The 18441-nt window shown below is 38.1% G+C and overlaps 1 protein-coding gene across 1 annotated transcript in view; it reads right to left on the bottom strand.

Annotated features, from left to right (window-relative positions):
- Nucleotides 1–11621: 11621 nt before the first annotated feature.
- LOC309601528 (A disintegrin and metalloproteinase with thrombospondin motifs 6-like) overlaps nt 11622–18441 on the bottom strand; it is a gene marked incomplete at both ends in the record, with an annotated part of 161201 nt that continues 154381 nt past the window's right edge. Inside the window, 3 exons of the mRNA XM_082334573.1 lie at nt 11622–11731; nt 16563–16719; nt 17941–18117. Coding sequence (XP_082190699.1) covers nt 11622–11731; nt 16563–16719; nt 17941–18117 — 444 coding nt within the window. The remainder of the gene's footprint in view (nt 11732–16562; nt 16720–17940; nt 18118–18441) is intronic.

Raw genomic sequence — 18441 nt, 5'->3', positions numbered from 1 at the left:
AGGGAGACCCTAAGTGGGTTTTACATTTTTCTGCTGTCAATAAAATGCAGTTGCATTTAGTTATGCAATAGGTGGGTCACGGTGAAAATTTTTTATTTAAAAATTGTTTCTTCAAACAATACTTTGTCAGTATTTTTACTAGTGCATGCATATATTTTTAAAGGAGACTGCTAACAGCTTTTAAAGACTAACTTGTAATTTTAGTTCTGAGTCAGAAATGCTGATTTAATGATGTCCAAGAATTCACCGTTTCTCGATCTTTTAAGAAAAAGTACATTTTTCAAATTAAAAAATGATTGGGAACAATGCTATGTCAGCTTCATGCTGCTCTGCAAGTATTTATAGCAGATGTATCTATAGTCTCAACTGGGCAAATATCTACAATGTATTTAATTGAGTCCTTGACTAAAAATGAGTCTGTTTGTGAGGAGGATTATTATATTTTGACGTACTATATTCTGATACACTGTGGTACCAAGACAAAGAAGGCCACCTTTTGCATCCTTCATTTCAGAAAGTATCTGGACAAGAAGAAAAGACAGCCTAAATAGGAATTCATACAATTGACTGTTCAAGCAGCTTTGGCTAGGATCAATAGAGGCAACATTGGGAAGCCAAAGGCACTGGGTTTATATACATGCACTCAAAGCTAGTTATGAATTACCAGGTTTCTGACTTTGTGCAAGACTTACAGTCTTTCTGGCAGAGCAAGACTGTTGTAGGATGAAGACAACATAACCTTTATACTCTCCAAGGAGTCCTTCAGCAGACCACAAGTTCAGGTTTGCTGGGCACCTTCATGAAAGAAGTAATATAAGTAAGACAGGATGCTGCTAGATTGTTGTTAAGGGTTTACTAATTAATATAGAGCTGGCATTGCATCCTTATCTTTCCTAGTAGATCACAAATGTTAGAGACAAGGAGAGTGTGGGCAGAACACCTCTGGGCTTTCACAGTTTTCAGCTTGAAGGCAATCCCTTGAAATGACCCAGAAGGAAGTAGCATTTCACTAAGTCAGGTCATTATTTTTATACAATGGGGAGCAAAGTTTAAAATTTTATAAAACAGTTGACTTCACTGAGAAAGATAAGTATAACTGACACTTCTTAAAAAGCGTGGTGAACATTCCATTCTCAATCAGAATGGGATATTTATTCTGCCAGTCCTTGTAATTTTATAACGTCTGAGAATATTTGTGTGTTCTACTGAAAGACTTCTGCAATGACATGAACTCAGCTGTTGAGTTTCCTACCTTTACTCTCACCCTTAAAAAAGTAATTTTCTGGCTTTCCTCAGTATACAGAGGGGGAAAAAGTGTGATACAAGTAAACCATAAGGCTTAAAAAAAGGCTAATAAGAGAATTATAACTCAGAGGTTTGGTTTTGGTTTGGTGGGTTTTTTTCCCCAAAGACTGTTTCATGTTTTTTTTTTTAATCCTGGCTCAAGATTTTTGAGCAATAGGACTGACTATTTATCTGTGCATCCTTTTCTGAACTTCCATAGACTAAGACCAGGTAAGTACAGGCCTTTAAAAACAACCTCCAAGAACAGTCTGAACTTGATCAAAATAAACATATACTGTTGAATGAAACACAAGGTATAATAAGGAAAACACAAGCAAAACCAAGCTGATATTTTACACTTAACCACAGCACTCTATTGCAAAGGTAACTGCTTTTGTAATTAAGTTGCTCAAGCCACAGAGGAATGATCAAACTTTCAGTCCAAAGTTTACCAAAACATGTTACCACTCTCTTACCTTTTTTTTTTTTAAAGGATATTTAAGGTTTATTGTTTTGAAGGCTTTAACTCTCATATTGTTAACAAGCAACAGCTCTTCGCTATCCTGATGACTAGCTGAAAGTCAGCACGCTGTAAGAATTTGTTCATCAGCTCAGCAGAATTACACACGACTCAGTGAGCATCTGGCATTAGAGAATACTGCTGTCTTTGTGGCAGGCAGATTTATGGATATCATTTTTGCAATTGCTACTCTTTGTGATCATTTGCAGTTCACTCATCTGCTAAATACAGCATAGCCAATTAAAACAGGCTGTCCAATGAGGTATAGAGTTCAGCACACTGCTACAAGTAATACAGAGTCACGGCTTCTTTCTTTTAATAGCATATATATAGTATTTCAGGAGTTCACTGAAGGGTTTAAACTGACCAAGGGTCTCTCTGTGTCTGTGGTCCCTGCATGGGCTCTCCATAGTTTTTCCCCTAGGCCCTCCACTCTCCATCCTGAGGACTGAGCTTCTGCAAGGGGGTCCCCTTGGTCTCTCCGAGCACGAGGCTTTTCCATGGGGCTTGCACACTCCGCCTACCCACAGGAGCCATCTCCTCTCCACTGTAGAGGCACCTTGGGACAGGGCCTGAGGTCTCCACCAATTCATCCAACCCCTGCCCCAGGATCCCCTCGCTACCTGGGATTTCCTCAGCCCCTCACTCCCTCCCAGCTCCCTTACTCCAGCTCATAGACCCACTCTCCCTCCCCACCCTCTGGCCCCAGGGGCCATGTCTGCAGCTCTCCCAGCCCAGCGGCATCCCTCCCTCATGGAGTAGCCCTGCCGATGAGCACACCTCAGAGCTGTGGCCCCACCATGGCTCCCCCAGCCCCACTGCCTGCCTTCCACCTCAGCTCGAGCCCGCCCACTCACATGGAGGGACTTCTCCTTCAGAGCTGCGTGGCTGCTCACCACGGCATCCCCTTCACTTCTGCAGGTGAGGGGGCAGCCCCCGTGAGCCAGAGGCTGGGCAGCAATTGCTGCTTAGCCCAGCCCAGGCAGCCAGTGAGGGCCATGGGTGCTTCTTACCCAGGGTGCTCCCCAGACCCGGAGCTCCCCAGTTGAAAGCCAACCCACTTCCAGCTCTCAGCCTCCCCTCAGGTGCTGGCTGCCGGTGGAGGAGACCCATCACAGCAGGGAGCTCAGCAGCTCTCCACACCACATGCCAGCGACCAGGGCAACCCTCAGCCCTGGCCATGCCCCATGACAGGCGCATGCACACCAGCACCCTGGCCTGACTGCAGCTCTGAGCTGCCATGGGCCACAGCTGGGCTCCCAAAAAGGACCAAGGGACACCCGGTGCTGTGGGCAGGGAGGCTGAGAGGGGGCTGCTGGCTGAATTTGAAAGATGCCCTGGAAACAGCATGTTTCTTGAGTGCAGCCTGCCCCTGCCGTGTCTGCCAAGTGATGGGAAGGCCATGTCCCACAGAAACCAATTTGATGCAATCCTGTCCCAGGTGTCACAGGTAGAGGCAACTGCAATGTCTGAAGCCACATCCACTCATTTTACTGAGCGTCTTCCCACAGCTTGGAAGTGCCGAGGAGCAGCCAGCAAGTCTGTGGTACCAGAAATGTGTTTTGCTCATACGGGGGGAGGGGGCACATGGCAGAGTTTTCCATCTAAAGGAGAAAGGGAGTGGGGGGAAGCATCCAGAGCCATGAAACCGATGCCCCAAACCTGCAGTTCTCTGTAGTTTTTCTTTTATTAAAATTTGTGATCATCACATCTGCAAGAAGTGACAAAAACAGTATAACAACTTCACAAATCTGGGGAGGGATACTTTATAGAAAGATGTTTGTCTTAATGCTTAAGATCTTTCTTAGGCTGATTAGGATAAGAAAGTTAAAAAAAAAAAATAATCCATGTTAATAGAATTCAGGCCATGCTCCTTCAGCATTACAAACATTTTACTAAGGATTGCAGTGAGTAACCAAAGCTAAGCCATCTTAAACCTCACTGAAAATCCCAAGATAGAATATTGTTCTTTCATTGTATTTTCCCTCTGTGTCTGGTGCAAAATGCAAAAATTCTTTTTTCCTTTTATTTAAGTAGGCTGCTTTGCATTCTATTTCACAACAACTCTGAGCAAGCTATAGTTAATTGATATGTGTCATACCTTCCCTCCTCCCTAGAAACTCAGTTACCAACTGTATCCTTGACAAAATGCTTGTGAAAAATAATATATCTGAAGTCAAATGTTATCTGTTAATTGACAGGATGGTTTCGACAATGTAACCTTATCTTAGGTAAATAAACTTCTAAGGAAACTTTGAGCCAGAAAGGGCAAATGAGATGTTTGAGATTCCTTTTTGCTGCAGAAGATCTTGTTTTTATAGTGCATGTCAATAGCAAAGGCTAAATGTGAAAGAGAATCTGAGACCAAAAGAGAGGCTCAGTTCCCTCTGTTTATATTTGTTCCTAACTTAGTGTTTTTCATAATAGGAAACAGGATCTTGAGGGGGTCTTTAGTTATTGTGGTAGAAAAATTGTAAAAAATTATCTTTATCTGGTATCTTATTTGAAAAACAGTAAAAATATTTTAATGCATCTCTAGCATTTGTTTCTTTAAATTCTTATTTAGATTTTATATTAGTTTTTACACTTCAATAATTCACAAAACCAGCCTAAAATTTGCATTTTTAATATCCAACACAGTGTTAAGTTACAGATGCGAAAACTCTTAATAATGTTCACATTAAAATATCAGATCAAGGCTGGCAATACTACACACTGAATATGAGACTCCACAGACATGTGAAAGCAATGAGAAAGAGGAGAAGCAGTCACCAGGGGAAAGAAGATGATGGATGGAAGAGAAGTCCTGTCCCAGTGTGTGGATTGTGAGGAATGGAAGAGAGCATCCTGGAAATGGACTGCAAACTTTTCAAACACACATTGTGTGTGTGTGAGGCCATGACCCTGTCTCTGATCAGTATTCAAAGATGTTAGGATGCAGTGACCCTATTAAGTGCATTGCACTTCTGCAAAATAATTTTCTTTATAAAGCATAGCTGACCTCTGAACAAATGTGGCAATAAGAAAATGCACTCTCAACTTAAGTTTGTCTCCTGAAATTCCAGTTAACTCTAGGGTCCATGTCTTTCCAGTGATATAACCGGAAGACATTCCCACATGTGCAGAACCGTTACCTCAACTTACTTGCACACAAAGTGTTACTCAGTACCAATCTATTTCCAAGGGGAGGGAGATCTTGAATCCTAAACAGAAGACTGATCTTCATTACAAAAGATAAATCATATTGTGAGATGGGTTTTCAAATAATATGAAGGATAGTTTTGTTATGTTATAAACATTGCAAGAATGTGTACAGTTATAAAGACTTTGATGTCAAGGGGGGCAAGGGGGAGAGTAAACAAATACACTGATTTTGATGTGCTTAGCATTGAAGAAATCGAGTTTCCAAAAGCCATGGCTTATCCCTTACGAGCAAGGCCAAATCTGATCCCTCTGGGTGGTCATAGAAACCAAAGCCTGGAGCTCTCTCTAGCTGTGCCTTCACTTCTAGCTTCCAAAACACTTCCTTTTCTATCTCAAGCTGTGATCTGATGAATTCATTGCAAACAGGATTACTAAAGAAGTGAGATTATTCATCTAGTGATCTTGCTAGGCCTTCTCTGAACAGGTCTTCCAGCTTATAGAAATAGCATCTTCCCACTCTTAATGTAGAAATACAGACTTATCCTTTCCAGGTCAGATTTCAGTAATTTTCTGACTGGCAGCTATATGACTTCTGATGAGATAAACTGTGTGTCCCATAGCCTATCCAGCTCAATGAAAATGTCAGTCCTGTGCAGAAATAGAAGAAAATAAATGACGTGTGGTGCTTAGGTGATATGCCGTTTTAAGGGATGCAGTATCCTTAAAGGCATACTGTACTGCATTCTGAGCGGCTCAGTTTCCTAAACTGGTCATGAACTCCCCCTTTAGCTGGGCCAAGTGTACTTGGGAAGTTACCAAGTTGCAAGTGCTGTAGTGAACCTTGTTATGTGGCTGACTGAGCCCTTATAAATCTGTTTCGGATTCCCTCCTGATTACTGCATGCAAATACTCTTACACCATTCTGTCTAGGACAAAGATTGGAGGGACCACACAGAAGCAATGATCCATTCCTTCCACCTAATTGTTGTTTGTGGTGAAGGGAAGACAGCCAGATAGGGCGTCACCTCTCACAGAATGACAGCCTCAGCTTAGTAATGGCCTTCTCTTAAGACTCTCAGATTGATGACTGACTGACTCCAGATGAGGTGCACAGGACTCATCCAAAGTCTATTGCTGTAAACATCCACAGAAGAGTCCTGGATCTTAGTTCCTAGTAACAAAAATAATAATAATTAAAAAGTCAGCAAAATAACCAACACCTGTTCAGCATTCTGCAGAGGATACTTAAAAGTCCTTCTTGTAGATCAGATAGCTTCAGAGAGAACAGGGAGTTTACTGATGAAGGAACAATTGTGGGGTATAGCAAGGGAAATCAGAGAAAGGATAAGCAGTACCTCAGGTAAAAATGGTGTCCATTTCCTCAAGAAATAAACTGAAACAGTATAACAGAGAATTATAGTAGGGTTGGCTCCAGAAGGAAGTTCAGGTGCAAGAAGAGTGCATTTTAAGAAGACTGAAGGGAGTTTTGTGTGCCAGGAATTCTACAGTCAGCGTGGGTGATGTTAGGTATAAGGTAGCAGGAGTAGGAAAAGACAGGGAAACACAACAGCATCTGTTTCAGTGTATGCAGTTTGTCGTTATAATCCAAAACACAGTTGCTCCAGGGGGAAAGAATAATACTCAAAACTGAACAATAGTGGAAAACCTATCAGGTAATAATTTGTAGTGTGAATGTATGGGAGGAAAGTCAACAGAATTTTGGAATGACAGAGAAAACTGTTAATAGATGTCCTGGTTTCAGGTTAAACCACAACAATATATTGTGTAATTTACGAAGACTATTCCATCTTTAACTTCTGATCTGTAGGGCAATAAAACTTTGTGATAGAGCACAGGTGGAAATATCAGTACCTTTAAAGCAGGTTATTGTTTTTTGAATCCTCATTAGTAAACAAAAGAAAAAAGAATAACCAAAATTATTAAATGCCTTATCAAAACATTTAAGGTTCTCTGTACTTTCTTTACCATCTTACTCATAGTAGTAGATTGATTATTTTCATTAAACTAGATTTTAACTGTTATTCTAGAGAAACAAAAAATATTTCATAGGACTTGATCAGATGTTTCAGTACAGGATATTTTTACTGTATCAGGTAAGAAAAGAAGCATCTCTCAGCAACAGTGACCTAAGCACCAAGTGTTCTGAAATTACTTTGGTTTTTTATATTTAAAAACATTATATGCTTCAGATAAAATCTTAAAAGCTCATGCAAGAAGGACATTTTATTGTTATTATTGACTGACTGTTAATGAAATCATTCCAAGAAGTACAGAATATTTTGCTGCCATTAATTTCATTCTTGATCTACATTTATTGCTTAAGCTAAAATATTATCTAATAATGTACATGATCACATTCTTGACTTTTCCTTTTCCTTTTTGTTTTGCTTATATATGACAAACATTGCTGCTGCCAAGGACAGAATTCTGGCATAACACATGGATGTTACTTGAAAGAAAACATCTTATATATATTTTGATGCATCTGATGAAGCAAATGTTAAGCATACAGAATTCTAGCAACTGTAAGTCAGGGAATAGACAACTGTACCATGGGTATCATTCTTAAAAGCTGCAGTTTTATTTTACTAAATTATCTATGTTAAAAAAAAAATCCGTGCCTGGTGTGGAATTTCACTGCATCAAGTGTTACAATATTTTTGTTTTCATTACAAGCAGGAGAATGCATGTAGAACAAGTGTTAAGAAACATGACAATAAATTAGAATATAATTTACAAAAGCAAAAAAAAAAAGTAACAGTGTACCACATTAATACCGAGTATAAAATAATAAGCAACTAATCACAATAATACAAAGGTAATTTCAGTCTGTATTATTAAGGATATCTATGTGACATTCACTCCATTACAAAATTCCTAACAAAATGGACTGGTTTTGGGTGTATACATCTTGAGGGGTTAATCTGTAGATTTTTCTTTCTGTTTTGATCTTCTTCAGATGATAGTATTGCTCAGTAGAAGTACTGGCACCAGATTGATTTCTGCATTTAGTATTCTACTATTTGATTCTAGGCTTGTCATATTTATAGCCCATACAAATAGTCCTATTGTCACTATTTAGGAATATAACACTATTTAGCTTAGAATAGAATAGAATAGAATAGAATAGAATAGAATAGAATAGAATAGAATAGAATAGAAGACTAGACTAGACTAGACTATTTCAGTTGGAAGGGACCTACAATGATCATCTAGTCCAACTGCCTGATCAATTCAGGGCTGACCAAAAGTTAAAGCATGTTGTTAAGGGCATTGTCCAAATGCCTCTCAAACACTGACAGGCATGGGGCATCGACCACCTCTCTAGGAAGCCTGTTCCAGTGTTTGACCACCCTCTCGGGAAAGAAATGCTTCCTCATGTCCAGTCTAAACCTCCCCTAGTGCAGCTTTGAACCATTCCCACGCGTCCTATCACTGGATACCAGGCAGAAGAGCTCAGCACCTCCCTCTCCACTTCCCCTCCTCAGGAAGCTGCAGAGAGCAATGAGGTTGCCCCTCAGCCTCCTTTTCTCCAAACTAGACAAGCCCAGAGTCCTTAGCCACTCCTCATAGGACATGCCTTCCAGCCCTTTCACCAGCTTTGTTGCCCTCCTCTGGACGCATTCAAGGACCTGAACATCCTTCTTAAATTGTGGGGCCCAGAACTGCACACAGTATTCAAGGTGAGGCTGCACCAACACTGAATACAGCAGGATAATCACCTCTCTTGACTGGCTGGTTTGATGCACCCCAGGATGCGGTTTGCCCTCTTGGCTGCCAGGGCACACTGCTGACTCATATTGAGCCTGCTGTTGACCAGCACCCCCAGATCCCTTTCTGCAGGGCTGCTCTCCAGAATGCTTACATTATATAGATGGCTACAGTGTAGCAGCAGCAATGAACTGTGCTGTGAAAACCAATTATTTTTCTTTGAATTAGGTTTCATTTTTTGGTCTTAGTCTGAAGCGTTGTCTAGTTTGTAAATCCACGTACATTCTGTGTTGTTCCCTTTAAGGATACAATTCAACGTTGCTCCAGGGAGTTCTTTAAATTCCAACCTCAGTGCTGTTATGTTGCAGAGTAAACATCGGACTCCCTAGTGTTGTAGCACCAGTAAGAGAGCAAAATGTGTCTTTGGAAACACTCCTTACAATTTTAATGTCCTAAGTGAGGTAAAAAAAAAAGGTTTCTTTTGAATACATAGAAAACCCTTTTCTTCTGAAAAGACACAGTAGCTGATAAACAAAATCATGCCCTGGAGAAAACTGGACCCTGATACAAAGAGGCCTCTTGCTTAGCGAATGCCATAGCAACCCCTTTCCCTTTTATCGTTTGTTTGACCTAACCAGGATATGCTAGCACCAAGGTGTTTTGTCAAAAGGATATAGAAAGTTGATTCACTTAACAGAGAAGGACTACATACTGCCCTTAATCCATATGTGCAACTCCTAAAGATTGGGTTTTTTTTTATCTTCTGGTGTCAGTTTTAACAGGAGTTGTTTACATGGTGATGAGAGCAGCAGATAAGCATTTGTGAATACATGCAAGCCAACTGAAAATTAATTCCACTGTTCACAGGCATATGGAAGTGGAAATACTGGCAAGAGGTAGCAGATAACAGGGATTTGATGGTCATGAATATGTGTGCTACACAAAACCCCACAGATGATAGATTGTCAATATGTTGGGGGGATTTTCATAGTATGAGTCCTGTTAACAATATCTATTGTTCCATGTTAATTCACATTAGTAAATAGTGTGCAACCCATTTGGCTCATTATTGGTAAAATACACCGATACATTCCAATCTCATGACATTTTGAAATTATTTTTCACTAAAAAGAGTACTTTTAAAAAAAAGTGCTATTTGAGTTAGACTTTGTAACACGTTATTGTTCACATAATTTTAATTGCACTGCAACAAAGGAGGCATAGTTGGACACAAAAGCACATTCATCAAGTACCTGCTGCAAACTGCAAGTGTTCAAGTATAATATATTAATATAAACAAGTACCCACTTTCCTTATCTCCTTGTTGAGTTTGTTACTGAAAAGTGAAGGGGAAGAGGAGCATGACATTAAACTTTTTTATGGTTGATTCTTGAATGTGACTTGCCTAAATAGTTTGGTTTCACATTTAAAAATGCAAAGTATTTGGTGAATATTAAAAATATGGTAATATGAAATAAGTGGAGTATGGCAACAGAATAGTTAAGGCATCTAGCTACTAATCTAGAGGCATGAGTTTGTTCCAATTTCACACTGAAAGCTGCCCCTAGCTTTAAATATGGTCCAGCTTTAAATATGTACCTGGCCATTTAGGTGAAGGTGGCCAGACTTCATTCTAGCCACCCCTTTTCCAGTGTGCCTTTCTCCTGATAGCCCAACAGGCCTCTTGGCTCAAGCACACTTTTGACTTCTCATTTGAACAGAACCTAGATATCTCCACGAGTCTTTTATTCTTTGGTTGTAATCCTTGCCCACTCAGATGTGGTCTCCTGAACTGCACATTCACATATTCTTTCTCATAAACAACTGCCCTTCTGCTATGGTATCAAAGAAGGGAACATCTGGAATCCATTTTAACTTTCAGCTTTGCAAAGTATTGTTGCTATTACACAGTAGGCTTATCTTTTGCACTGGAACTCCTTGGTGTTGAAGAATCAATAGTAACATGTAAACCAGATCTAGATGACCACAAAGTTGTATCTTCTTTGTGGCTGGTGTTGTAAACAAAAGTGAGTTGGAGTCAAAGTGGAAGTTCTAAGCAACCTGTATGGTAGTAGTGAAGGAGCTGGCAATACGGTCTTTACCACTATTGGAGTCTGCCTCCTCCATGATATTGAAATATGTACCCTTTCAGTGGAAATCTCAGCTTCACTTTTACAATGGTAAGATGGCTATAAACCTGCAACACAGATTTAATTTTGTTTCATAGCACACTTGTATTTCATGCACCACTGCAATAACTGTTGCACCTCTTAAAACTAAAAGTCCTTCATGGTTGTTCTATTTAGTATAGCTTTATATATGGCTCACAGCAGTGTTCAGGAAATATGGATTACTCCAAAGGGAATTAGGTGGAATGAAGGAAAAATACATATTGTTTTAATTTCTGCTCCTTAAATAACATTTCCAAGCTCATTTTATAATTTAAATTGTGGTGCTGTGTCGTGAGATAAAATAGATAACATTTTTAAGCTATGACTTAACATTTTTTTGATTCTTCTTTACTTCCATAGTAGACCAAGTCATAACAGCTACATTTTAAAAAGTTTTAAATACAAATGGATTCAGTGTCATTGCTAAGTCCATAATAAAAATTATTTTAATGGTCCAAGGAGGTAAACAGACTATTGGATTTAGTCAAAAGAACACAAATGTTCCACAGTGAGCTATTCTATATGTGCTGCGTGGATCTTTCCAATTTGGCATACCCTCCTTATACTGTGTCCAGCACTTTGGATTAATAAATCCCACTTCACAGAAGTTAAAATAATATTGAAATCCTGTCAGCTGGGGCTGACCAGTGGTTACATTTTCCACAGGGTAATGCATTTGCAAGGACGTCAATCTCATTCCACTGTGTGGCTCTCTTCGATGGCCACTTTTCCACAATAATAACAAGGCACATTCTCATGCTTTCTGTGGGTCAGTGTCCTTGGCAGGTCTTGCAGCACATCTGTCTGAAGTATGCTCGACTGCAGAACTTGAACTTCAATACCAGTGGGCAATACGCCACTTTGTTCACATCTTTGCACTCTAATAATTAAGGGCAATGAAGAGAAAAAATCAGAATTAAAAATTAAAGTACAAAGAAAATTTGACATTTAACATGCTGCTTCTCCATCCATCCACCTTGCCCTATTTGTAAGTACTCTTTCTAGTCCAGCCTAGTGCACACAATATATTTTAAAAAGCCATAAAAATGTTTGCAGGGCTTCTCTCCCAGACATTTAGAAGTGTGCCCACTTTGTCTTGAAAGAATTACCATTTATTGGGATAAATGATCACTTTAGACAGCTAGGAAATGTGAGTCATTTTTCTTACAATACTTTTATATCTTCTTTCTCAGGAGTTATTTTATTAATCCGTGAGAGGTTATCCAAAATCTAACACAATTCGCGCTATTTGGTACCCATTTCATATTTCTTTATGTTATTCTTCCTCTTGACTAAAACTGGACCCTGTTCAGCCAATGCCATTTGGACAGCAGTGAGACAATATTCTGGAAGTTGCCCACAACTTCTGTTTTAAAAATCAGTTTTGAAATAGATATGGTGGCTGATGAAGTAGCCTATTATTCATAGGACTGTGGTTGAATGGAAGAGGTTTAGCAGAGCCCTTTTTGTTCCTAGTAACTACTGTTAATAAGTTTAAATAATCTACATGCATTAATCTCTCCTTTCCTGAATTTTGTGGCCAGATCAGACAATATTATGATATTAAGTATCACATTACAGTAATAAAAACACAGAATGTCACTGTGCCTTCAGCTAAAGAGACTGCAAAGACATACCACAAAAAATACAAGGAAAACTGAAATGACATAAAAATAGATAAAACAGTTTTTCAGGTAAAGTTTCAGATGGCCATTAGCAGTCTAGATTCAGCAGATACACACACACACACACACTCTTAGAGAATAAAATCTTTCTGAATACATTTCAAATTGTGTGGTACATGCTGCCTGTAGTTCACTTCCAACAGCAAATGTAATGTTACCCTCATCAGTGGTAGTCTGTCAAAACCTCATCTACAATATTCTAAATCTCCAATGAAGAGTTTAAAGAAAATAAAGAGCTAAAGCAGATGTAAAATGTGACAAGATATATTGTAACTTTCTTTTATTATTTCTATATCCCCAAAATTTTGACTCTTATTTTATGTAAACAACCTTTACTTTCCCCAAGAAAGTGCTTTTAAACTTTACTAACATGATCATTATACTGCAGAGTGGCTCAATTTTTTTCAAAAACATGTATGTACTTATCTTGGGTTACCAAAATTAAATTGTCCAGAAATTGATAAATGGGTCCCATAGGCTGTGAGCACCGGAGTTTGGGGAGTGAAGGGAATCAGGAGGTTCGCTGGGGTTTGAAATGGGGAGGGAATCCCTTCAGCTAGTCTGACCCTGATACAAACCAATGACCTGTTGCTGAAGTTGCTTTTGCCCCACAGTGGGGCCCAAAGCACAAGGCAGTGCTACTAGGTGGCATGTGGACAAAGTCTCTGCGTGTGAGCAGATATGCTCTGCTATGCACATGCACTCCCAAGGGGCAGAACCCTCCCTCTGAGAGGCCTGACTCCTTCCCTGAAACCCAAATACAGATACACAGTTCACATCCCACTGCACCTGGAGAGAGACAGATGCATGTATACAGGCACAGCATACTCCTTTCACAAATACATCCACAAAGAAATACCAGAACTCAAATATTTCTTGCTTAGAAAGTATTATCTTTCCAAAAATAGTTGTGCCCTTTAGGATTAGTTAGTTCTCGAAATCTTAAAAGCTTTCCATCATCTCTAGTATGCTGAAATAAATATGCCTCCCTTTTTAAAGTGTAACACTTTACTAACACAAGAGATGTCAGCTCCTATTGTGTCTAAAGAGGATTTTTTTAAAGCCAAAAGTGTAAGCAAAAAAGGTGCAATATATGCACATTATTCTGTAAACACTCACAGTTTGTGCTTCTTAAATTCAGCATTTAATAGTACCTCTGAAATGTTTATAAATTAGGATATATATTTAAGAAATGCTTGCCAAAATATTGAAAAAAAATACCTTGAAGACTAATTTTGGGATAGGGCATCCTTAGTATTTCATGGATTGCAACTAGGTTCTGCTGAAAGGATGTAGGCATTTTAAATTGTTAAATGAACTTTGAGATTACATTTACTTTTGAGTCATTTGAGCCACTTAACCACTTACAAATAATCAGTGGTTTCCAGTAAATACCTTCAATATGGGACAAAAGCAAACATGGGATGCTAAGTGGCAATGTGTTGGGAACTGTATCTACTGGAAGAGATTGTGCTATATCTTCTTCCCCTCAATTCTTCCTAGGATTTATTAGCTCAAGCAAAGTACTGTGCTAATGAGGCTGCATGACTGTCAGTAAGGAGCTGGCTCATGCCTGGCCAACTCAGAGTGCAGGCCAAAGAGCTGAAGTCCATCTGGAATACTATGTAAGTGGTTTTCAACATTTTCAATTTGTGGATCCCAAAAATTTTCCAGTGAAGGTGTAGGTCCCCTGGAAAACACTACTGACAACAGGCTTGCTTTTCATAGTTTCCCTGCACAGTTCTACTTTAAAGAAGTCCATGGCCACCCAGTGTCCATAGATCACACACAGAAAATCCCCAATTGTATTCATCTATAGGAGATCATTGTATTTTCCTGATAATATTAAAGAATTACTAACATAATGACTATAAATAAGAACATGATTTTTTCATCTTGAAATTAAGAGGAGATTGAGACTAATCATGCATTTAGAAGTACTTTATTATTTCCTTACTTTGGAGAAAGACATCTGTGTTTGGAAATAAAATATCAGTTAGCCTTTGAGCTTTAAAGGGCAGAATGTTTCCTAAATTGATAATCATCACCTAAAGATTACTTAAGAGCATGAAACATAAAAATGGAAATTAAAGTAACCAAGTAAAATTCTATTATGAGGATGCTTTTCAAATGACAACATGGGATGATAAGCCTCTATTTAAAATTAAAACTTCCAAGCAGTAAATTACAGTGCTCATAGTGAATCATCCATGTATTTCTGGGAAGATTTTAGTATGCTCCATTTCATTACAGACATCTGTCCTGGTTTCAGCTGGGATAGAGTTAATTTTCTTCTTAGTAGCTGGTAGAGTGCTGTGTTTTGGATTTAGGATGAGAATAATGTTGATAAGACACTGATGTTTTGGTTCTTGCTGAGTAGAGTTTACACTAGTCAAGGACTTTTTAGCTTCTTGTGCTCTGCCAGGTGCATAAGAAGCTGGGAGGGGGCACAGCCAGGACAGCTGACCCAGACTGGCCAAAGGGCTATTCCATACCATATGACATCATGCTCAGTATATAAGCTGGGGGAAGAAGAAGGAAGGGGGGGACGTTCGGAGTGATGGCGTTTGTCTTCCCAAGTAACCGTTACGCGTGATGGAGCCCTGCTTTCCTGGGGATGGCTGAACACCTGCCTGCCGCTGGGAAGTAGTGAATGAATTCCTTGCTTTGCTTTGCTTGTGCGTGCGGCTTTTGCTTTACCTATTAAACTGTCTTCATCTCAACCCATGAGTTTTCTCACTTTTACTCTTCCGATTCTCTCCCCCATCCCACCAGGGGGGAGTGAGCGAGCGGCTGTGTGGTGCTTAGTTGCTGGCTGGGGTTAAACCACGACAACATCTCAATTTGACAGACTTTTATGATAACTTTGAATCTATGGCATGAACCTGAATGCATACAGAAGGTATTAAATGAACACCAAATCAGGGAAGACTGTAGCATAAATTAGACTTTTTTTAATTTAAAATCAGAGCATTTGTTCCATATAAATAGGATATTAAACTTCAGTGTAGTTGGAGAACCTGCATAAAAGATACTCCATTATATACTGCACAGAGATTAGTTACATTAAAAGGAGCAGCTTTAGTGACATTGTGAAGTCAAGCACTCAAAATTTAAGGAATACCTGTTTTAAGAGAACTATTATTGCTGTGCAATCTTTCTTTATTTTTGGACATGTGTGTTTTGTTAATTTTTGTTTCCTTTTCCCCTTCCACACAAAATGGAATGTACTCATCTGGTGAGCAACTATTCTAAATTTTTACAATCAGTAAGGAAACTTTTTTTTTACTGCCTAGCACTCAAATTGTACTTTGACAACAGAATTTCCTAATAGGTTGGCTTGGACAATTTATGAGTCCAGATCTGGAGCCTTTCATAAACGTTAATAAGCTTATTTTGACATTATCTAATATATCCTCTAGCAAAAATATGTTATGATGAAGTTAGTTAATAGTCTGATTAAATTAGGCTGTATCATGTAAAAAAATACTGTAATTATTTCAAACAGGCATTATAAATCCAAGAAATTAAAAGTTAATTAGAAGAAGCTGAAAAGTAAGTTAAAGAACAGGCTTGTAGCACTGTGCAGCATTAAATCTGTGGTCCCAGTCTTTCAATAAACATGCGATCAACTATTTTTGCCACTACATTGTTATGTTAACCACTGATGGAGCGGGTAACAGTTCAGTGGATGAGAAGTATATCATGCTCCCCCTGCTATGATGGACATTTCCATTGAACCAATAAAGAGACTGGAAAAATAATGACACAAAATGATAGTATTTTGTCCATGACTTAGGCTATATATTTTTAAGGGTGTTTTTTTAAACAAAGAATCTGTATTTAGGTTTTTATTGACTTCACCTTTGAACTACAATGACTAATTAGAAAATAACTGTAAAAAATTCATTCACAGTCTGTGAGAAGATGTAATGTAGACTTTTACTAATAAAATAATGCAGTAATACTGACCATGTCACTCACTCACTATTTCCAGAATAAATTATATTAAGATGGCAAACTTACCTTCTGTGTTGGAAATGGGAGTACTGTCACATTTACTTTCACACTGTTGCATTGATGGAGGTCTAAGTGTTTCCGGACATTCACTGGATGCTTGTCCAGTGTATGAGAGGCATTGTACTGTTCGCATTTGTTGCCCAAGACCACACTGTGCAGAACACTAAAAATAAGAGATAAAAAAGTAAAACAACTTGGATTCAATTTTTAAATGTAAAACAAGATAACAGGAAAGCAATCAGGAACAGTACACATACATACACAAATTAAAAAAAAAAAGACAAGCATCTGAAGAGATTTGGTTAATACATAAAATAGCTTAGATTTTTTAGGTTTTTTCACAGTATACGCAACCACTTGACTTTCAAAGAAAATAAAACACAATGCAATGTTAGCTCCCTGAACAGCTTGGATTTGAGGTATGAGAATATAATTTGCGCTATTTCATATATCATGTCTGAGTTTAAGTAAGTGCATGTTTTCAAGAGAGAAATCATTTACTTTAGAACAAAGAAGAAAAATCAAGGAGAACAAGAATTCAAATCTGCTAGAGGACTTTTTTATGGAAAAAGGAAAGTATCTTTCAAACAAAAATACTTTAGTATTTTAAAATATTTTTGAATTTCCATAACTAAACAGTGTTTTTAGGACATATCAATTTAAGATAAATGCGCACCTGGACAACTAGCATAAAAGTCAATTAGACTGTAATACCACAAATTATTTTAAAATTATTATTATTATTTTATATTTTATTTTCATTAGTGGCAAATTACTAGGCAAACTTAGAAACTGAAATATCAAGTTATTGTTTAATAACAGGCCATTGATCATAATTGAGATGCAAAAACATAATGAAAGAAGGAAATTCAGTATATCCTATTTAGAAACACTGCATAATGGCAGCACCGTTCAGCCTGTGCTGTAACAATTTAGAACCCTGTCTGGTAATTAAGCATATTTTATGTAAAATTATATAGATCTCGGAAAGTTTTTTGGGTGGCTATATATCTTAGTAAAATTTTAATTGGCTTTATATTTCCATCATGTTTCTCAACGAAGTTAAATGTGTTTTAAAAATACTAAACCTTGCAACATTGCTGTATCCCAAAAACCCCTTCTAAAAAGCTGTAATAAGGACTATTTAATTTTTTAAAAAATGCATATGGAAACTCATCCAGTAGAAACTAGTTTACTGTCAGCAAATCCTTTATAGTTCAGCAGACAACTATCATTCAAAATAACATTTCAGAGACAAACAGGTGAGAAGCTTTTGCTTCAGCCATGGGAACCATCTCTTATCCATTTCCAGCAACATCTTATCCTTAAAGGTACTAATATGTAGGAGACTAACAGCAATAAATACTTATATGAACTATCTTACCTGTCCCCAGTCTCCACTAACCCAGTGAGGAGGAGGACATCGGCCTAAACTACAGCGGATGCGGACTGGAGGTTTGCTTTCCTCTTGGCATTGTGTAGCTGGAAAAGTTTTTAAAAGATTGCTGCTTTTGCACAGAACAATTCGGTGTTTGAATCCTGGGCCACACTTTGGTGTGCACTGAAAAAATATTTATATAAACGAATAATGAAAATCCTAGTAAAAAGTCAATAAAAGTGTCAGAAATGCTATTATGGAAAACAGGAGAATATATTTATGTTCTTATAATTAAACTATAATCACTATTTTCCCAAGATGATAATGATAATTTTAAAATGTTTAGAAACACAAACAAGCTGACTGATGATTGCTTTATTAAGTTAAAGTTTTTATAAGTTTTAATTTGATAAAAGTAGATTTCCTTTGCTATTTATATTTAGGCTATTGTGTTACTATTTACTTTTATATATAAAAAGCCTTTAGGTTAGGTTTAAGAAAAGCACT

This window comes from Platalea leucorodia, assembly GCF_965183815.1.
Source record: "Platalea leucorodia genome assembly, chromosome: W".
In the NCBI taxonomy this organism is placed as follows: Eukaryota; Metazoa; Chordata; class Aves; order Pelecaniformes; family Threskiornithidae; genus Platalea; species Platalea leucorodia.
This window is presented reverse-complemented; position numbering and strand designations above follow the sequence as displayed.